Source organism: Ambystoma mexicanum, chromosome 2p (assembly GCF_040938575.1).
Source record: "Ambystoma mexicanum isolate Mex_15411 chromosome 2p, UKY_AmexF1_1, whole genome shotgun sequence".
Taxonomy (NCBI): domain Eukaryota; kingdom Metazoa; phylum Chordata; class Amphibia; order Caudata; family Ambystomatidae; genus Ambystoma; species Ambystoma mexicanum.
This window is the reverse complement of record NC_090923.1, coordinates 118,192,130-118,215,247: the sequence shown is the minus strand read 5'-3', so window position 1 is coordinate 118,215,247 and position 23,118 is coordinate 118,192,130. Positions and strand designations below refer to the sequence as shown.

Below are 23,118 nucleotides of genomic sequence, written 5' to 3'. Positions count from 1 at the left end.
GCCACCCAGACCAGCACTCCCCTAGCGTAGGCAGAGTACGGAGAGCCCACTACAGTACCTCTCCACTTCTTCCCCACCAGTTCCAATTTTTGCTGGGTCAGATGTGTTTCCTGCAACAACGCAATATCAATCTTCTGTCTTTTTAAGTACATCATGACTTTGTTTCTTTTTAAGTAGCTGTTAAGTCCCCTAACATTCCATGTTACGATCTTAAGGTCTCCCATGGCTCATGAGTGTCTTCTTGCCTCCCATGTAGCGACTCCCCTTTGCCCATGTGATACAGATATAGCCCTCCATCTCTGCTTGTAGCTTCTCGTACCAGCTCAAACTCCCCATAACTATGTACACAATAAATCCCGAACTTCCCTCCCCTCCCCCCACCTGTCCCTTCCCCAACATCACACACCCCAACTGCTGCCCAGCTCCATTCTCGGAACTCAGGCACCCCCACATCTAGCCCTGCAAGCACCAAGCGATGCACAGAGCTCAGTAGGGTGAAGTCGCCCTAATGGCCACTTAACTGAAACTGTTGTGTGGTAGAGAGAACCGCTCTGTAAGGCTCCTGTTAAGTCAACATTAACCACAGTGCTTATAACATATGGTGCAATAGTCTGACCTTCTCTACTGAAGTCTGCGCAAGCGACTATATTCAAGTCCCACGTGCCGCGCCATCTTGCGGCACCTTCTTCGTGCATCACTTATCTCTTCCAAGCTCTTTCTCCGTCCGAACTTCTGACTCCTGGGGACATCCTTGCGGGGTCTCAAAAAACAAAGTTTTGTGTTTATGAATGACTTTCAATTTTGCCGGATACAATAACATATATTTGTGGCCCGCCTCTCTCAATCTCCGCTTTACCATCCCAAAGTTCATGCGGCTACGCTGCACAGACAGGGTGTAGTTCGGGTAAGCCGTGATGTTTGCCGCACCTCGTGTGATCGTTCCTCCCTTACGAAAGTGTTCCAATATCCTCTCCCGGTCTCGGTAATTAAGAATTTTGGCGGTTACCCGGCGGCGGCCTCCTTGGTAGAGCTCTATGTGCCCTTTCCACTGCAAATCCTTGGGATAGGGCTCCTCCGGGTATCTCTTGCAGTAGCATGGATTCGATGGATTCCGTGGGATCGTGGCCCTCCAATCCCTCCGGCAGGCCCACGATGCGGATGTTGTTTCGTCGGGCTCGTCCTTCCGCCTCCTCCACTCTGCTCTCCAAGTTGCCCACTCTTTGTAACAGGGCGTGCAATTCGGCTTTATGGGAGGCGCATGCCGCAGTATTCGGGCTAACTTCCTTCTCAAGGGACTCCGTGCGCTCCGCCAAGGCCCTGACATCCAGTCGGAGTAGGTTAACGTCCTCCTGCACCTCTCCGACCTTGAGGTCCAGTGCCGTTTTTAGTTCAGTGACGGCTAGTTCGAGTTTAGATTCCCAGGCCGCCCTTAGGTCCGCAATCGCCGCTAGGACTTCTTGGTTAGCGCCCGAAGTCGTCATGCCGCTTGCAGGCAGCTTGTCCCTTCTCTTGGTAATGTCTTGACCCGGGGACGCCTTAGCGAAGTCGTCTAAGGTGGGCTGTTTCGCCTTCGGCCTCACCGTTCTATTCGACATGACCCAGAGGACCTGTATTTTGCACAAGTGGCAAATGTGCACTCAGTACGCCCCTTTCGCTAGGTCACCGTGCCGCCTGCTTCTTCTTTTGTTCCGGACATTGGTCGGCCATTTTGTATCGTCTTTGGTCTCCGGCGCTCCTTATCTCTTCCACACCGATCTCTGCCGCCGTTCCTCCTGCACCATCCAGAAGTTCACCACGCATAGCCCAATCATTCACACACCGGCATGTGTATTTTCAGCGGTCGTTGGCCCATCATCATGCACTTTTTTGCCCGGATCATTACAGGATCTTGGGAGCTCCTCCAGATCGCGTCCTCCTACATGGCCCTCGTAGCCATGCCCACGCAGTGGTTTTTCTTATTATTCTATCCCTAAGGTATGGGGGGGGCTGCATTGTTCAGACATTTGAATGTTAGTTTGACAATTTTGAGGGTGATCCTATCGCTAATTTTTAGCCAGTTGTATTTTCTCCGCACATTCGAGATGTGCTCTCTTGCTGGGAGGTTCAGGGCCGTTCTGAGCGCGTTGTTTTGTAGGGTTTGAAGTTTATTGATGATGTATTTATTTGTGCCTGCATAAAGTGCATTGCAGTAATCCAGTTTTGAGAGGATTAGTGCATTGGCTAGGATAATGCAGCTAGCTGGTGAGAGGAAGGGTCTGCATGCTTTAATAAGTTTACCGATATAGGCTGTGGATGAGGCCAGGGAGTTCACTTGTTTCCTTAGGGGCAAAGTGGAGTGCAAATAGAAACCAAGGGTTTTCACCTCTTTGGCAACGGCGATTATATTGCCATCGATATTGAAGGAGCTGTAGTTGGAATCAAGTTTTTTTATGTTGTTGGGTGAGCCTAGAATGAGGATCTCTGTTTTTTCATCATTCAGGCAGAGCCCATGGGTTGCCATCCATGCCTGAATGAGGGTGTAAATTTTGTTTACTAAAGATGTATCTGTAGTGAAATTGCCCGAAAGGGGGATGAGGATCTGGGTGTCGTCTGCATAATTTGTGTAGGTGACACGCAGTCTGTCCAATTTGTCGAATAGAGGTTTAGTAAAGATATTATACATCGTTGGTGAGACTCAAGAGCCCTGTGGGACTCCACATGTTGTCTGGATAGGGTCTGCAGAGTCTAAGGTGGAGAAGACTTGCATGCTTATGTTGTCGAGAAAGAATTGGATCCAGGCTATGGCTTCACTTGAGAAGTGGGTGGCTGACGCTAGGTGTTTGCAGAGTACTGCATGGTCCACTAGGTCGAAAGCCGCCGACAGGTCAAGGAGGAGTAGCATAGCTGTGTTTCCTTTATCGTTGAGCTCATCAATTTGGACTTTGAGATCTATAAGGGCGGTCTCAGTGCCGTGTTGCGGTCTGATGCCCAATTGATGAGTGCCGAGGAGTTGGTTGGTCTCTAGGTATTTTTGGATTTGGAGATAGGCCACTCTGTCAATTATCTTCAGAAGGAAAGGGACAGTAGTGATGGGCCTATAGTTGGTGGGGATGGAGGGGTCTAAGGTTTGTTTTTTAAGCAGGGGGAGAACCCAGGACTCTTTTAAGCTACTTGGGACGGTGCAAGATGAGAAGGAGGCATTGATAAGTTTAGTGACGAAGGGGGCAAGGTCTCTAGCGGCATCCTTGATTATCTGGGCTGGGCAGTAATCGGCTGGATGGTTTTAGTGAGGTAATGATTTTTTCAGTTTCATGTGTGGAAACTTTAGAGAATTTGAAGGGTGTTAGGCTAGGTTTGAGCGTGGGGGCGTCAGCGTGCTGGGAATTTCACTAAGAGGGAGCGAGGCTTTTTTTATAGCAATTTTTGTTTGTAGTGTTTTTACTTTATTAGCGAGGGCATATTGGATATTTGTACTCCATTGCTTGTCTTTGGGTACGTTATCAGGTGGTGATATGGGGGATTCGAGTTCTCGCAAGATTGCGAATAGTTCCTTTGTATTGGAGCATGCTTTGGAAATTCGGTCGTTATAGACTTCTTTTTTAGCTTGGATGATTGCTTTCTTATAATGTGCAGCGCACAATTTCAGTTTAAGTTTATTTTCAGCTGTAGGGGAGTGTTGCCATACAGTTTCAAGCTTCCTTTTTCCCAGTCTCAGTTCTTTTAGATGGGGGGTGAACCAAGTATTAAGGTGGGATTGTTGTTTACTTTTACAGTTTTTCAGTGGGGTGATGTGGTCCATGGCTATGGCCATGGTGTCATTGTATATTTTAACCATGGTGTCTGGGTCAGAATCAAATGGCAAGGCATTGATGGTAGGGAGGAGCAGGAGTAGGATATTGTCTGGTGTGATGTTTTTTGTGGATCTAGTGGGAACAGATGGTGCCATTGTTTTTTCAATTCTGTACATCTTGTTAAGTGTTAAGTAGAAATTGATGAGGAAGTGGTCAGTCCAAGGCTGGGGTGTAATTTTAGTGATGGTAGTAGGGCAGTTGGAGGTGGCTACCCAGTCTAGTATTCTCCCTTTGTCGTGGGTGTGGTTGAGGACATTTTGGGTGAGGCCATGCCCTTCAAGCATGGTAGCGATTGTTTGCGCTTGTTTGTCATTTGGGTCGTTAAGACAAGGTCGCCAAGGGTCATTGTCTGGGATGACTTTTTTGTGTTGCCTGCTAAGAGGCTGAATAATTCCTCTTCGAAAGGGCCTAAGGGCCCTGGTGGTCTGTAAATGAGATAAATAGTTTGGGTTTGGCATGGGGATATTGGTAATTTAGCGGCCAGGAGTTCACAGGATTTTAAGGTGGGCAGTGTTGTTAACCTTACATTCAGGTTGGATTTGGCAATGATGGCTAAGCCACCACCTCTGGCGCTAGGGTGGTCTAGTCTTAGTAGTTGGTACTCTTTGGGTATTGCTAGGGAGAGGGCTGGACCTGCTGCGTCATGTAGCCAGGTTTCTGTGACTGCTAGGAGGTCAAGGTTATCTAAGGTAAGCTATTTCAGTGGCGTGGGCCACGACTGATCTAGCATTGATCAGTGCTCCTGTTATGGAGATTGTGTTAGGTAGACAGTTGGTGCTAGAAGTAACCGGGATGGGTCTTTTCATTAGGGTGCTGGCAGGTAATTGTGGTTTAGGTTGCGTTGAGCTCCTAGTCTGGTTTTTGGGTATGGTACGGCGATTCAAATAGGGGTTGCTAGGTAACTGTGGTTCGTAGAGGGTGGAGAGTCTAGCGCGAAGCCTAGGGTTTCTGTGGAGAGTAGGGCAGGGTGCATGTTTAAATTGGTCCATAGTTGCCAGTATAAGCTGTAATAACAGCAGTGGGGCGTATGTTAATAGGGTTGTGCTAAAATGCATTCTGCTAGAGTTGAGGATGTATTACTATATAATATGTCGTATAGATGAGTGGGTTGAGAGCACAAGATCCTATGGCTGGCACAGTAGGTGGTCACTCGATTAGGGCACAGTGGACTGGGATAAGGGTAAAGCAACTATTCAGAGGTTCTAACTTCGCTACTGGGCTAGTCAATAGTCTAGGCAATAGGCTAGGCAATAGTCAGAGTCAAGTGCTGTACTCACAGATCGTAGTGGGCAATACAATGTGCTAACACGCATATGTTCACAGTGGTAAGTAAGCCTGGTAAGGAGCATGGTAAAATATGGCCTACGAACAGCAAGAGGCACAGTCAAGAGGGCAAATGTGACCTATAAGCGACCATAGGTACACTCAAAATGGCAGATGTGGCCTAGGACAGAGCAACAAAGGCATATCATATAGTTCAGCTGTGTGAGTGCAGAAAAACAGTTCTGACAGGGGGGCTAGATGCGGTTTGCCAAAAGTACTGCAGGATACAGCCGTTTCAGCACAGTAGGCAAGTCATACAGTTTGGCTAGAAGAATACTGGGAGCTACAAAATACAGTTTCATCACGTGGATACAAGCTAAGCATACTATGCAATTAGGTTAAGGTGAATATTAGGATGATAAACCTTAATTGGATAGGCTAGATGGGAGGCAGTGCTAGGCTAGATGCAGATTATACTAGAGAGTCATTGTGCTTTGCTCGAGCTACAATCATGGTGGGCAATATTGTGGCTTGCAGACAACAAGTTACACCTTTACAGTTCTTTGCAATGAACGGATATGAGGACAAGCATAAGGTGCAGAGTGAACCTAAACTGTACTGCAGCATAGGTACTACTAATATACTAACAGATAGCACAGGTAGATACTAGAGCATAGGTAAAACAAGGCAGTGTAGCACAAGTAATCAATAATAGAATTGCTAGACTTACGGCAACTTGTTTGTATCAAAGAGTCAGTGGCAGTTAGTCTTTGTGAGGGCTCAGTACCCGGTGTTGATGGTCACAGGGGTAGTGGACCAGGAAAAGGGCAGAGGTTCTGGGCGATCGGCGAGGAAGGCTGAGGACAGGTATTGGCCTTGTTTCCCTGGGCCTTGGTAGGAGTGGGCCGGCTTCGATAGGTGGCTAAGATCAGATCAATAGCCAGATCAATAGCCAATCGGTGCTCAGCATACTCTGCTGGGCTCAGTTAAGCACTGGAGGTCTTTGAAAGATTGTGGGCGGCCATCTTTGAAGGTGCAAAACTCCTTATGGTGGGTAATGGTGGCAATGGGTCTCAGGCAGCTGTTGGCATCTAGATCACAGTATAGAGGCTGCAAATATTTTCTTGCAGCAGGGCATCTCAATAGGCAGAATTAGCAGCAAGATTCTCGCTCCAGTGCTGAGACGCTTACCAGAAATTCGTAGGCAATTCAGGATGACTGCAGCAAAGGGGACCACTGTTCCTGCAGGGTCGGGGAGGAGCTCCTGCTCCATGGAAGAGGGATGGTGGTACCCAAATATCTAATGCAGGATGCAGGAGTTCTCTACCCTTATTCCCAACACCTCTGCTCTATCATTAGTCACCTGGTCAGTCTTGCTCATAGGCATAACGCAAGATTTAGATACATTACTTTTAAGCCCAGAGAACACCCCAAAGCATTGAATTAAGTCTAGCAACCTCGGGAGAGACCTGAATCTCAGATAGATACACTAAGATATCATCCGCAAAAAGAGACAATTTAAATTCATAGTCCCCACACTGTACCCCCGCAATCTCTTTGTCGCTTCTAACAGCTATGGCAAATGGCTCCATTGCCAGGTCATACAAAAGGGGAGACAGGGGACATCCCTGGCGAGTCCCTCTTGAAAGCGAGAAAGCTGAAGAGGTAGCACCATTAACAAGCACCCACGCCGTGGGATTGTTGGACATGGCTGAGACCCACCCGCCAAACCTAATACCAAGACCCATCTTTTGGAGCACCTTCCCCATGTAAGGCCACTCAACACGATCAAAGGCCTTCTCAGAAAAAACCGAGAGGAGGTAGGCCTCTGACTCCCGCTTGGACACCTCATACATAGGACCCAGCGTTTTCCGAATGTTATCTGAGCCTTGACACCCAGGAATAAACCCCACTTGATCCCCATGAACCAAAGAGGGGAGAAACTTAGACAACCTATTCGCTAAAAGTTTGGCCAACATTTTTACATCTACGTTAAGAAGGGATATGGGTCTGTACGACTGACAGAGTGAGGGATCCTTGCCCTCCTTCGGGATAACTACAATGAGAGCTGACATCATGGAAGGGGGGAGAGAACCAGATTCCAAGGCATCCAAGCCAAGAAGGGGGCCAATGCAGATCGGAACGTTTTATAAAAGGGGACAGTGAATCCATCATCGCCCGGAGCGGTGTCGCTCTTCAGCGAAGAAATGGCATCATGTACCTCCTGGGGCGAGATGGGAAGCTCCAGGGAGGCAGAGCTCTCCCGAGCGAGACATGGGATTGAAAGAGAATCCAGAAACTGGTCCACCTCAACACCGTCCCCGGAGTATTCGGACGTGTACAGTGTACAGCTGTTCATAATAGTACTTAAACCGTTCTACAATTTGGGTGTCACATAACAGCCTTCCAACCTCCTGATCGGAGATACAGTTAACGCGCCTACCTTGCCGTTGCTCCATCAGTCGCCAGGCCAGGATCTTATCCGCCTTCTCCCCCTTCTCCATATAACGCTGTTTAAGAAGCGCAAGCTTCCTCTCCGTCTGCCCCACCAGGAGAGCAGCCACCTGCGCCCTAAGATGTTGCAATCTCCCGCGCTCGACAGGGCCCATCTGCGTTTTCAACTTACCTCCCGGCTGAATAGCCGAAATCTGTTCCCTTAATTTAAGCTCCTCTCTAACCCTGATCCTCTTCCTCCTAGCTCCCATCTCCATCAGGATACCTCTGACTGTGACTTTAAACGCATCCCACATGCTTCGAACTCCCACTTCCCCAGAGTCATTCAAGAGGAAAAATTCCATAATAGAGGTCAAAAGGGACTGCCTGAGTTCCTTATCTAGTAACAGTGAGTTGTTGCATATCCACCTTGCTTTGCGTTTTGCCACCTGTGGTAAGCCCAACTTGACCAGAACTAGGTCATGGTCGGACCAGAGGATAGTCTCTGCACCAAAATCCCAATACACTCCCGGATCAAGGAGTCTACCAAAACGTAATCTATTCTAGAGAAAGTTTGGTGCACTGCAGATAAACAGGTATGAAAAGGGTCACGACAATCATCGACTGGGAGTGCATCAACCAGACCCAACTCATCATTCACACGGCGGAAGGAGTCCGCTATCTTCATCTGGGATTTAAGACCAGGACCGGGCTTGGAAGGTTTTCTATCCCTGTCAGGGCACAACACCATGTTAAAGTCTCCCCCAACTATCAAAGCCGCCTCTGCAAATTCCCTAATTTTTCCCCCCATCCCCTGCCAGAAAACATCCTGCCCTTCATTCGGGGCATACACGCCCACAAAAGTGAGAAGCCGGCCCTCCACCTCCCCCTTCACCATTATATAACGCCCCTCTGGGTCGGCTCTATGGGCCTTGGGGGAGAAGTGGGCATGAGGGGAGATCAAAAGCACAACCCCTCACTTCTTCGCCCCATAGGAAGACCGAAACATCTGCTGAATAGCTTTGGACTTAAAATTGGGTTCCCTCCCCTTGATCCAATGGGACTCCTGTACAAAAAGAAAATGAAGTTTCAATCTCACAAACTCCCTCAACACTAGGGACCGTTTAGTCGGGGAATTCAAACCACGCCCATTTAGGGACCCCACCGACAAAGACAGAACAGAGTCACCCATCAGTGCAGCCAGAGAGCACGCTCACCTTTCGCAGGAGACCCCCAGGCTGACCCAGCTCCCAGCCCCAAGTGCACATGCCAAGTAACCCCTCAAGCTTGTAAGATCCTGAAAACCGAGAAGCTCCAACCTTTCCTCCCCTCCCATCCCCAACTCTCCGACCCCCACCCCCCCAACATTTGAGCATCTGAAAGGACTGCATCAACACATTGCCCAGACCACCACGGATCGCCTCCACCAGGGCGATGAACCCCAAATAACACCTCAAAATTCTGAGACCCCCAACTACAAGCAAGAGAAACTAAAACATTGTCAACAACATGAACAATTCGTTTGAACCTACAAATAAAAACACATCGATAATCTAGAGTTCCAACCCAGCCAGACACCCACAAAGACATTCCATAACCATTACAAAAAAGGGCTGACAATAGGAACTCTGTTTCTCAGTCAAGGTGGCGGGTGTCCAGGGGACGGCGGGGTGATCTTTCTGTACTTCCTATGCCCACGGACCCGCCGCTGCCCCAGGAACTCCGAGGGCTCCTTTTGACGTTCCCTCATCGGGCCGACACTCGACCCGCCTTGCCCCGAAGAAGGATCTTCCAGTAGCTCACCCATCATTCTTCGAATGTCGGCTTCCCAGGTGAGGGGGTATTTATCTCCATTAAGTTCAAATAGGAGCGAGAACGAGTGACCCCACCTGTAACAAACTCCCCTGGCCTGGAGACATTTTGTCAAGGGTCCACACAGCCGTCAGCACACAAGAGTAAACGCGGAAAGGTCTTCGTAAATGGATATCTTGACGCCACTCCAATCGATCTGACCCTACGAGCCAAGTCAAGAATCTTGTTTTTTTCCACAAAGTAATGGAATTTCACCAGGACAGAGCGAGGGCCACCTGGGCGACCTCCCGTCCTATGAGCCCTATCAATCGGAGGAACATTGGTATTCTCACCACCACTCAGGATATTTATAATTTCCTCAACCTTTCGTATAATATCCACCTGTGTCTCTCCTTCCTGCTCCGGTACACCAAGACATCTTAGGTTTGAGCGGCGTTCCCGATTTTCCAGATCGTCCAGCCGGAGTGTGACCCTTTCCTCTCTCCTCTCCAACTCCGCCAGCCTCAAGTCAAACTGGGTTTCAAAGAGGTCGGCAGAAGTCTGGTTGGCCTCAAGGGCCTGGACACACTCTTCAACATCATACACTTTCTAATCAAGAGAGTCTAATCTCTTACTAATGTCCGCCCTGAAACCCTGGATCTCCTCAAGCAGGGCTACCATATTACGACTCATAGCCTGGGTTTCAGAATCTTCCTTCTGGATGGAATCCTGCATGACTAGTTCTGCCTCAGGCCGCCGGGGTGACCACCGAAACCTCTGCGGTGCCCTCACTCCGTCCATACAAGACCGGGCAGAACCGGTGACCAGGGAGACAGCAAATTTCTAGAGGGGGGGAGGTGAGCACCCGGGGCCTCGACGCTGCACAGAGTGCGAACCAGTTTCCGGGTGATGAGGACGCCCAACACACCCAGACCCTTCGTAGTCCTTGAACAAAAAGCTCACCAAAAGTGCAGTGGGGGAGATGAATGGAGAAAGAGGCAAAGACCTGCAGAGAAAAAGCCACAGCCGGGGGGGGGGCCCACGCCCTGCCGACGACGCCAAAAGGCACAGTCCTCAGAGAGTCCATCAGAGGTAGGTTACACAGCGCCGAGTCCCCAGGTGCTCCCCAGACCCTCGAATTGGGGGCTCCGTAGCACCGAGTCTCCCGGTGCTCCCCACACCCTTCAATCGGGGGCTCCGTACGCAATCCCTCCAACACCTACACGGCGGTGGTCGCTCCTTTTATCCCACCTCGCCCAGGCCCACCAGTCCTCCTGGCTGGAAAGCCGCAGCCTCGCACCATCAACAGCGCACTTTTGTCGTTGAGAGACAGTCCTAATGTAGTGGGGAGTCAGGTATTCAAATAATCGTGGAGGCTGATGTCTGCCCTCCCATTGTTCTATTTGAGAGCACTAGGAACCTTTCCTCAGTAGCCCAGATTTATGGTAATTGACAATATTTCTCTCCACATTGGCTTCCTGAAGTGGGCTGCTGTGTGCGCTATACCATTTTCTTTACTAATACTGCTCTCGAGTTTTCAGCGCTTTCCGTAGGGGACACATGTCTGGGCAGTAGTTGTTCCAAGCACTACCCACATATATTTTAATTAGAGTCAATAGCCATGCTCCCACCCTCCCGGGCACCAGGAAAGCGTCCACTCCTCGCTGCTTAGCCTACCGCCTCTGGGCCACTTCGCCAGCACCCCATGCACGGGCCGGCGATTGACAGAGGCCCCACACCTTCTCCACAGGGACTCCTCCTCCCCCACCCATGGGAGCCTCTCCTCGCCTTTTTGCCGAGGCCCTCGATCGCCATTCCAAGGCAGGCAACCATCGGCCGCGAGGGGAACTCAGACATAGGCCTCCCCCGCCCGCGCCTCTAGGGGACTAGCACTCCCCCGCCATGGGGACCTCACCTCCCCGGCCCCCGGGAGCCGCTCCTCTCCTTCCTCCAACACACTGGGATGTTCGTCCACTGCTCCGCGAGCCGCCGCCTTCTGTAGGGCTTCCCAGAGCAGCAGCACCGCAGTGACGGGGGGGCACAAGCACAGGCCGCGATGCCGCTCAACAGGCAGCCCCCCCTCCCCCACCGACTGCTAGCCTGAAAGTGCGCGGTCTCCACTGCAGGTACTCGCTCCAGGGCCTGACCGCGATCTTAGGGTTCCCAGCACCTCCAGGTACCGGAGTTCCGCTCCTCTAACGCACCACCTAGTTAGACAGCACCAGGGGGGGTCAGGACTCAACTCCAACCAGGCCGGGGGGGCTCAGAACTGGTAAAAGACGCCCTGGTGAGGAGATCGGCTGAGAAGCGTCAGCACATCTCAGCGCCCCCTGGTGGCTCAATATTCGTCTTCAAAAAGTTTAAATCTAAAACGGGATGAACATTGTCACCACCCATTAAAACTGGCCAACTTTCTTTTAATGATAGGGTAGTGTTTTGCGAGGAGAATTTTCCGATGTGCACAGACCTCAGGTCGGTTAATCCCCTGCAAGATAGTAACAGACGTTTAACAGTTTTTTTTTTTTTGGCCCTTTACAGTATCGACGGTCAGTATCCAGTACCTCAGTCTCATACGTGAGTATCGCCTCAGTTGGGAACAGATTCAGCCTCACCCTAAGTAATTGGTCCCTCCAGTAGCTATGTGGGAATTTCGACAAGTATGCCAGCATTGATCGATGTGCCCTTGTCTCGTGGACACGGTGGTAAAACAGTGTGTAGCTCTTGCCTTCACCCTGTGAGCGTATCCAATCTGATCTCCTGCTTTAGCTGTCACTTGATCCTGGAAACACTTAAGTTCCTCTATCGTGGAGTCGAGTTCCTTCAACAGAAAATTGGCGACCTTGTTCCACTTCACAAGTGTCCCGTCTCTATTTGATGCTATTACTGTTTTTAACAAGTTATATGGCGGGCCTTGGGTGTCTTTCATACACTTACGGTAGAGGGACAGATCAGTCTCGGGTGGATAGCTGACGATGCGAGCAACACATGTTCGATCCCCGGGTCCCGCTTAGAAATCTCTGGGTATTAAGTGCGTTATAAATAACCTATTATAATAACCATCATTCCATGCAAAGACACCAGGCCCAGTTCAAATGGAATCATTTGTATTGGAGTAGGTTTTGGAAGACCCAGGACTGTTTTCCAGAAAGCTCCCTCTAGAGGCGACCAAATCTTGTCAGGTCGGAATAGAGCTGTATCTGCCCCATACGTCAAGGCTGCCACCACTTTCAGCTTGTAGAATTGAATCACTGGCAGGAGCGAGAAGCGACCACGTTTTTTATGTAACTTTCTTCCTTGAGAGGCAAAGTAGCAATACAAATACAGACGCCTAAGGTTGCCACAAAGACATGTTATGCTACGGTATTCACTATTCATGATAGACTCCCACAAAAACAAAAAAAAAAAAATCACAAACACAGAAAATAAGCAGGAAAAGAAATATCTGCATTCAGGTATAGTGACATTTGCTTGTCTGGATTGCTGTGAGAAAGCATCAGAATATTTAGGGTTAAATACCTGAACCCTTGTGCTTTACATTGCTGCATAAAAGACTATGAGAATAATAGCACAAGCAGGCATAAAACATCTGGGTATGAGTGCAACCATATAATAAACCTACATTCAATGCTGGGGAAGATAGCTGAGCGGGTTGCCCGCTCGTTGCTGTGATTTGTATTTGTTCAGCAGGCGGAAAGTTCAAATCCCAGCGAGATCGACTCTGCCTTTCATCCCTCCAAGATTGGTAAAGTGAGTACCAATTTTAATTGAGTAAAAATGTATGTAAATATGTTCTCTGTAAAGCGATTTGGATAAAAGCGCTACACAAAAAAAGCCTCTAAAAGAATAGCTAATTTTCGGGGAAACCCTGTAAATTCCTGAATTCTGCCCATTTCCAGTGGGATAGCCGCAGGTTTGCCTATCTGCTGGAGGAAGCTGTCGCTGCTGCACTTTTAGGAACTTGTCTGTGTTCTGTGGACTATCCCTAGCCTTGGTCCCCCCCCCCCCCCTTGGCTGCTGGACGTCATTCTCGTGCCTTTGGGACAATTAAGAAGGCTTCCTCGCTGTTGAGGAAATGGAAACGTTTCTAGTCCGATTTGCTGCCGATTCCGTGAATTACCGCCTGGGTCGTGTGCCGTTGGGTAGGATTAACTCACATCGATATAAACAATTCCATGCAGCCTGAACCGGATCCGCGGGCCACCAGGTTGGGGACTCGCGGATCTCATGCCAGGCTTATAGTCCAACTCTGGACCTGACTGGAGCACAGGCCAGGCTCAGAACAGCTCCGGAGCTACAGGCCGAGCGCCGTATCCGCAGACCTGCAGTACACCAGCAACCTGGCATAGACTGGCACATCACCTGCACGCCTCGAGCCTAGGGCTGTAAGTAAAGTAAAACCTAGCACTAGGGGGTGGGGGGAGGGGCTAGAGTGTCATCCGGGTCCTTGCACTGGTTCCGAGGAGCAAAGTAAAACTCGGTGCGACTGCTTCACGGCACGTGCTTGTTAGGAAGCTGAAATCAGTGCTGTGTTAGAATAAACGTTGTTTGTTTGGCGGAAATGAGTCATTTGTACCGAGTGTTTATATCTTAACTGTGGCATTTCCGGCGCTGGTAGAGTTCACTTTTTTATAGGTACTAACCTTTCGTTTTAAAAAATAAATATTCAGTCTACCTGCAGTTGATTAAAAAGAGCGTTTAAAAAGTATTTTTGTTTATTTTTCTTGCAGGTACCACCAGCGTGGACACTATACTTGGGAACAGCTCTCCTCTGCAGAGTTCCGAGAGCTGTACGCCCTTGGAACAGTCCACAATGACCTGTACCTGATAGGAGGACAAATGAAAACGAAAAACCGCTATGTGATTACAAACTGTGTGGACAAATACTCCATTGAGCAGGACAGGTGGAGGAGCGTGGCCCCGCTCCCCATTGCGCTTGCGTGCCACGCAGCAGTCACGCTAAATAACAAGCTGTATGTTATGGGCGGATGGACGCCGCAGGTGAGGAGCCGGCTCAGAGGTATAAGATCGAACGACTGTGGTTTAATGATGTGCCTTTGTTACTTTGATTTGGGAGTCTGGAGGGTGTGGGAACTACCCCCAATGTATCTGCATGGGGGGTGAATGGGGAACTGTATCTGCATGGGGGTTACATGTGGAATTGTATCTGCATGGGGGTTGAATGTGGAATTGTATCTGCATGGGGGTTTAATGTGGAATTGTATCTGCATGGGGGTTGAATGTGGAATTGTATGTATCTGGATGGGGGTTACATGTGGAATTGTATCTGCATGGGGGTTTAATGTGGAATTGTATGTATCTGGATGGGGGTTACATGTGGAATTGTATCTGCATGGGGGTTGAATGTGGAATTGTATGTACCTGGATGGGGGTTACATGTGGAATTGTATCTGCATGGGGGTTGAATGTGGAATTGTATGTATCTGGATGGGGGTTACATGTGGAATTGTATCTGCATGGGGGTTTAATGTGGAATTGTATGTATCTGGATGGGGGTTACATGTGGAATTGTATCTGCATGGGGGTTACATGTGGAATTGTATCTGCATGGGGGTTACATGTGGAATTGTATGGATCTGGATGGGGGTTACATGTGGAATTGTATCTGCATGGGGGTTGAATGTGGAATTGTATCTGAATGGGGGTAACATGTGGAATTGTATCTGCATGGGGGTTACATGTGGAATTGTATGTATCTGGATGGGGGTTACATGTGGAATTGTATCTGCATGGGGGTTACATGTGAAATTGCAATCTGTCTCCCATTTGGATGTATCCCTTTCCATTTAACCCAAAACGGACTATTTGTCCCCCTTGCACTCCTTCAAAAGCCAAGAAATCTCAAGTGCTTTTTGGGAGGGAATTCATATCATTCCAAGTCTACAAATTTGGAAGTCATTCCATGATTTTGGAAGACGAACTGCTTCCACACAGTATTAGCATAATTGACCTAAAAACATTTGACCTAAAACATTTAATCGATTTTTTTAAAACCTTTTTTTCGGTCAAATTTAATTAAATATATATATATATGGAGTGAGTGAGGGTATAGATCAGGTTGAGGGGGAGAGGGTTGCGGGGGTCGCCCCCCGCATTTTAGACCGAAAAAAGGTCAAATAAATTCAATCAAGTGAGATTAGGTCAAATGTTTCAGGTCAAATAGACCCGACCCCTTCCACAAAGAGTGGAGGGAGAGACTGTGGAAGACGTTCAAGCAAAGTAAGAGCACCCTCGGCTTGGTTCAGGAACCTTTTGTGACTACACAACAGGAAGTCATGTTGTACACGGTTCTACCTATTTTTACCGGCTTCTTTTTTTTAAGCTGTCTTTTTGTTTGTGCACTTTTGTTAGACAATTTTGTTTAATTGTAGGCTCCCCCGTTGTCTCCCTTCACTACCCCACACAACCAATCCTCTGCACCCGCCCCCAACTTTCTACTTCCCCACCCCTTTATTTTCATACACATAAACATACCCATGATAAAAAAAACAGGCCGAAATCTGGTCGTACAATCATGCGTGACCAAATAAAGTTGGTAAAAACATGTGATCCGATTGTAAACACACTGCAGTCTATGGAAGACTTTGACTTCCTGGTCTGTAGTTTCATTGAGGGTTTGATGGCTTTTGCTGGGCTTTAAAGGTCCTGTGAGGCCCAGGCCACTGAGACAATAGTGAACTAATGTCATGGAGATGCCACCCACCAAGAAATTAAGTTACCCAAGTTGTTAAGTGGCAGCCCCACCATTGGAGGACCTGAACTATCGATTGGAAGCTGCATGCAGAGAAGTGTTGCCTTGAAAAGTAAGTAAACCAAGTGAACTGGGGCAATACAACATTGTAGAAAATGAAGTGAAATCGTCAGAGGTTCCATGGATGAGAAAGAGTTTTATGAAAAAGAAAGAAACTAAGTCCAGTAAGACAATGCTCTTTTCTAGGAATTCGCATGAAATACCCAATGGGGTCAATTCATGAGAAGGAAACCAAGCAAAGGGACCCAGCATTGCACTCTTGGAATTGAAATGACAATCCAGAGGGTTCCATGTATGAGAAAGAATCTAACAGCAAACCTGTAATCTGGGACTTTGAGTCTTAGAAACAGAATTATATGGAAGAATAGAAAAATGACTGGTTGTGAAAGACTGTGGTCTTTGATGAAGACGCTTGAATTCTGAAAGATCATTTAGGGGAGTAAAGATCATGGCAACTATTAAAACATAATACTTAAGCCATAACCACCCGTTCCACTGGCTGGAACGGGTGGTAATGGCCCGGGGCCCGAGTGACTAGGGTCGAGCATAGGGAGAGCCTTTGACGTCCAACTTGGCCAACCTTTCTGATCCCAATCTTGAAAGCCCTAGGGAGAGGCTGCATCTCAGTCTGGGCCTCATCATGAGTTAGCCCTTAAATGCGGCTTTAACAGTATTACCGCTTCAATTAAAGGTTGCCCCACTCATGAGCTGGGCATTATGTGGGAGTTTTACCTCCAGCTTTTTGTTACTTTGATTACTGTCACTGGTAATAGTGCCCCCGAACCCCATTGGGTTCATTGGACCAAACAACGAATGGCGACTTAATGCTGTACCGCTACTCATGATCCGGAGCTAATAGCACCAGACCGAGTAGCGTTAACGCTATTTGCGCTGGCGGTATCCCGGCAGTATCATTGCCAGGATACCGCCAGACTCCTGATGAAGTCATTTTGGACCTATCAGCTGCCGTTGACACCATTGATCATGTTGGATAGATTGAGCACCTACTGATATATGTCTCATTCTAGGGCAGTCCTGAGACTGGTCCTGAAACTCTGACAACTTGTGAGGCCATGAGTGGAGCAGTTGCTGCAGCGGTGAAAGGCAGGAATGTCAATCTTAGGATTCTCAGAGGTTTTCACCTCAGGCTGTCGCACAAGGGCCTGTAATCACCAATGCATGCCTTCCTTTCAGTGAGGGTCTGCCGCACACAGGCCTGTAATCACCAATGCATGCCTTCCTGTCAGTGAGGGTCTGCCGCACACAGACCTGTAATCACCAGTGCATGCCTTCCTGTCAGTGAGGGTCTGCCGCACACAGGTCTGTAATCACCAATGCATGCCTTCCTGTCAGTGAGGGTCTGCCGCACACAGACCTGTAATCACCAATGCATGCCTTCATTTCAGTGAGGGTCTGCCGCACACAGGTCTGTAATCACCAATACATGCCTTCCTGTCAGTGAGGATCTGCCGCACACAGACCTGTAATCACCAATACATGCCTTCCTGTCAGTGAGGGTCTGCCGAACACAGGTCTGTAATCACCAATGCACACCTTCCTGTCAGTGAGGGTCTGCCGCACACAGACCTATAATCACCAATGCATGCCTTCCTGTCAGTGAGGGTCTGCCGCACACAGGTCTGTAATCACCAATGCATGCCTTCCTGTCAGTGAGGGTCTGCCGCATACAGACCTGTAATCACCAATGCATGCCTACCGCACACAGGCGTGTAATCACCAATGCATGCCTTCCTGTCAGTGAGGGTCTGCTGCACACAGGCCTGTAATCACCAATGCATGCCTTCCTGTCAGTGAGAGTCTGCCGCACACAGGCGTGAAATCACCAATGCATGCCTTCCTGTCAGTGAGGATCTGCCGCATACAGACCTGTAATCACCAATGCATGCCTCCCTGTCATTGAGGGTCTGCCGCACACAGGCCTGTAATCACCAATGCATGCCTTCCTGTCAGTGCGAGTCTGCCGCACACAGGCATGAAATCACCAATGCATGCCTTCCTTTCAGTGAGGGTCTGCCGCACACAGGTCTGTAATCACCAATACATGCCTTCCTGTCAGTGAGGGTCTGCCGAACACAGGTCCGCAATCACCAATGCACACCTTCCTGTCAGTGAGGGTCTGCCACACACAGACCTATAATCACCAATGCATGCCTTCCTGTCAGTGAGGGTCTGCCGCATACAGACCTGTAATCACCAATGCATGCCTCCCGCACACAGGCCTGTAATCACCAATGCATGCCTTCCTGTCAGTGAGGGTCTGCTGCACACAGGCCTGTAATCACCATGCATGCCTTCCTGTCAGTGAGGGTCTGTCGCACACAGGTCTGTAATCACCAATGCATGCCTTCCTGTCAGTGAGGGTCTGCCGCATACAGACCTGTAATCACCAATGCATGCCTCCCGCACACAGGCCTGTAATCACCAATGCATGCCTTCCTGTCAGTGAGAGTCTGCCGCACACAGGCGTGAAATCACCAATGCATGCCTTCCTGTCAGTGAGGGTCTGCCGCACAAAGGCCTGTAATCACCAATGCATGCCTTCCTGTCAGTGAGGGTCTGCCGCACACAGGCCTGTAATCACCAATGCATGCCTTCCTGTCAGTGAGGGTCTGCCGCACACAGGCCTGTAATCACCAATGCATGCCTTCCTGTCAGTGAGGGTCTGCCGCACACAGGTCAGTAATCACCAATGCATGCCTTCCTGTCAGTGAGGGTCTGCCGCACACAGGCCTGTAATCACCAATGCATGCCTTCCTGTCAGTGAGGGTCTGCCGCACACAGGCCTGTAATCACCAATGCATGCCTTCCTGTCAGTGAGGGTCTGCCGCACACAGGCCGGTAATCACCAATGCATGCCTTCCTGTCAGTGAGGGTCTGCCGCACACAGGCCGGTAATCACCAATGCATGCCTTCCTGTCAGTGAGGGTCTGCCGCACACAGGCCTGTAATCACCAATGCATGCCTTCCTGTCAGTGAGGGTCTGCCGCACACAGGCCGGTAATCACCAATGCATGCCTTCCTGTCAGTGAGGGTCTGCCGCACACAGGCTTCCGCACACAGGCTTGTAATCACCAATGCATGCCCTTCCTGTCAATGAGGGCGGACGACATGAATAGGCAATGCTCAGCGCTCTGTGTGCAGGATGCTGCTGCTAGAATGATGAGCACATCACCACTACTCTCTGTTGTCTTTAGTGGCCACCAGTTGTCCTCTGTGTAAACTGCAAGGTGGACAATAAGCGCAGAGGTCTTAGAGACGTTTTGCTGTCCCCACAGGCCTGCAATCAACTGACCACACAGTCACAGGCTGCGGAGGAGCTCCGACTGTTGGATCGAACATCCAGCCATTCCTTCTTTCTTAGCTTCCTTCCTCAGTTCTTCCTGTCTTTACCTAGTCCACTCTCATTGTTTTTCCTACACTCTTTCTCCCTTGTGCTTTTTCTCTCTCCCTTTTACATTTCTTTGTCCTATTTTAGTTTCTTCTTTTTTCACTCTTCTTCTGCTCTCTCTTTCTTACTCCCACTCACTGAACCGCTCCAACCACTCTCTGGCTGGATCAGACCAGTTATTTATGACCTTTTAACTGGTCGTCACCATTAATGGAGCCATAATAACAGTGGTCGAAGTGTACGAAAAGAAGTAGTGGAACTATGTTCCCTACTGGCCTGCACCGCTCCCTACATACCCCATCGCCGCGCCCCCTCCCATGCACAATAAAACCCCCAAAAAACATGTGCCTGCTCTTTAAGGAAATGTCCTGTGCAGTGCACTGAAAGTGCAAGTTTCAACCTCTTCCTACACTTTTATTTGAAAAAGAAACCGTTCCGGAACGGTTTCTTTTTAAAATAAAAGTATAGGAACGGTAAAACGTAATTAAAAGAAGTAGAGGGGCATCGCTCCCGCCCACTTCAAGCACTGCATAATAACATGCCCAATCTCCTGAATGACAGCTACGGAGGACTTACATGCGTCTGTCTCCTAATATACGTCATTTAGCAAATCTACCACCACTCCACCTTCTCTGCCGCCCGAGGCATATGTCCATATGCGGCAAGTGTGCAGGCTGGCACTGCCCTTACGGCCTTCCGGGAGTTGCAGGGCACCGAGCCAATGTATATGCAATCAGGTAAAGCCAACCTCCATAGTGTGAAGAGAGCAATTTGAATCAATGTGAGGAGACGCTGCATGTATGCTGTCAGATTTATTTATTTTATTTATTTATTTATTTACTTATAGCATATGTTACACGCCCAAACCCAGAGGTATCACGGCTTGGGTTACACAAGAGTGCTTAATATGTTTACAGAATAAAATACACTGCACTCATGGTAAAATGCAAGTTAGATACATACAACAGCATAGATCTTAGTACCACAATGGCGAACAGTAAGGCTGGTTAGAATGTGTTGAATAGCCATGTTTTTATGAGACTCGTGAAGTGCTAGTGGGAATTCTCATTTCTGATGTGTGTAGGAAGAGAATTCCAGATCTTAGGAGCAGCTACTGGAAAGCTGGCACCTCCGGCCCTGGAACTCTGATGGACAGTGTTGATGGGGGAAGCCAGTGTGACAGCTGGAATGGATACAGGGGCCAGCCTCGATTGCTACCGAAGGATCAGTCCACCCGACGCCCAAAACCATCTTTGCTGGGCGTTGGGGTGTGGTAACTGGATCAGCAGCACCAACTGATAATTTACCTGATTCCAGGGTGAAGGCGCAGAGGGTGGGCTTTAAGAGGGGATGTTGGGAATGGATACATTTGGCATTGTGTTTATGGCAACAATCAGCAACATACTGATTCTGGGTGATTTTAATTTGGAGTTTGATGACACCAAGGACGAGCCTGTGGATTGCCATGAAAGTATTTGGGTTTCAGAAACTGATGTCATTCCCAACTTATACAAAAAGCTCGTCCCCTAGACTGGTTCCTCTCATGTAATGTCAACTCTACACAGCAGGACTGTTCCAGTGGAGAACAATCACTGAGAGGCAGCTTAAGATCCTTTCTCACCGAGATGAGCAACATCTCCACAAATAAAGTTCGACCAGTGCTAGCATCTATTTTAAACACTGCAAAGTCTGTGTCAAGTCCTGATGAGATTACTGATCTATAGAAAACATCCTAAGCTTCTGTTGTCGAGGGCCAAACTCCTCTAAACATTATCCATGTTTCTTACCATGACAAAAAGAAAGTATGGGGCAATAAGGAATTGTCGAATCCTGGAATTATTTCATCAGGAATTCATAATAGGTAATCAGACAGTGCAATTAATTTTGACAAAGTGGTTCCATATCATTTCATTGTGTTACCTTCTCAATTAGGCAAGGGCTGCACCCTGTTTTTACGATTGATATATATACTTTTGGGAAACGAAATTCAGTTTGTATCAGGTGATTATCTGCACATGTATGAAATGTGTTGTTTTGGGAAATGAAAAGTTTGTTGAGGTAAAGTTTGTTGAGTATTTATCTCTAACCTTAGACACAGGTGTTTCTACTTTGTGGTTATTAGCCATAGTGTCTAAGGTTGCCAATGGGGCAAACCTAACTCTGGGTTTCACACAATAAGGAATTGGTGGCACTTAAGTCCAAAGTGAGAAGTGTGGAAAGGAAGTGCGGGAAAAACGACCAAGTTATGTTATGTTATGTTGTGTTATATTATCTTATATCTGCATAGCACAGCTGCCACATGACATACTAGAGAGGTATTTAATGGCCACATGGCATTCAAATGGCCAGGGATTGGTTTGCCTTCTTCCTTCAAAACAGATCTAGCACAATATAGATAGGCATATACAGCTCCTACTCTACCATACTATATTGAGGAGTCCCCCAGGGTGCCTATTTGTCTCCCACCTTGTTCAATATACATATTGGATGCCTCCGCATGTCTTACAAGGGAAGATACGACATTCACAACTAAGCTGATGATAAGCAGACTTACATTTTTTTTATTTTCTTCACTAAAACAAAAGATATGCAGTTTGTGTTATTACTCGAGGGGAAACACCTGAGAAAATCTGAACCACACCCATCACGTTTCTACATCTTAAAGGCTTGGAGGAAAAACAACGGGCTGAGCCTCAACTAATCAAAAACCGAATGTCTTCCACAATTTAGCGAGAGCATTAAAAATAAATTGGAGGTTCTCCATTAGCTTATTCTCTGGGTCAGGTCAAGCATTCCCACTCGAAATCAAATCACTGGGAATCCCAGTTACTTAAATGGTAAGGTGACACATTGGATCATTCTTAAAAGGGTATACCATCATTTAATCGCCAGACTTTTCATCGCAGGGTTTTTTGCCGCAGTTTTTTTTACGAAAAAAAAACCGAATTTTTTTGGGGGTAAAAATTATATAAATTTGGTGTGGGTGTAAGGGAATATTAAAATAATTAAAGGGTTGGGGGGTTTGGGGATATCCCTCCTCCCCCAAAAAAAAAGCGATGTTTTTTTCCGAAAGAAAATCAGCGGCAAAAAACCCAGCGATGAAAAGTGCGGCGATGAAATCACATAGAACCCTTAAAAGGAACCTGTGCTCTTGTGACAAATGTTTGATAGTCATGTTTCGTTTCAAGCAGAAAAAAGAACCTGGTTGATCATTCCCAGGTCAGATTACTCTGATTTTGAATTGTGAGGAATTCGACCATCCGCACGAGGAGTGTGCAGCCGCCTTGGTTTTTTTTTTGGAAATGATCATGAATGATGGAAGACCAACCTCTGATAAAATGTGTAAGGCCTTTCCGCACACATTTTCCCTGCTCACCGCATGACAAACACTTAGTCACATGTACTCCGGGAGGACACAGCCTACAGGCGTGGTGCTCATCTGTAATATTCAGCTGGAATGTGACAGCCACGGTTACATCAAAAGCATTTCAGAGGGGGAAGGTGACACCTTACACTGGCCATGGTGAGCCTAATTAAAATATCAAAGGCTCCATGTATCTGCCTCTCTATCTGTGATAACCCCTTGTTGTACAAATACCATATCAATATACATAACTGTTGGG

At 48.1% G+C, this 23,118-nt stretch overlaps 1 protein-coding gene across 1 annotated transcript in view; it reads left to right on the top strand.

Annotated features, from left to right (window-relative positions):
* KBTBD12 (kelch repeat and BTB domain containing 12) overlaps window positions 1-23,118 on the top strand; it is a 1,008,581-nt gene that overhangs the window by 249,394 nt on the left and 736,069 nt on the right. The window contains exon 3 of the mRNA XM_069643368.1: window positions 14,045-14,315. Coding sequence (XP_069499469.1) covers window positions 14,045-14,315 — 271 coding nt within the window. The remainder of the gene's footprint in view (window positions 1-14,044; window positions 14,316-23,118) is intronic.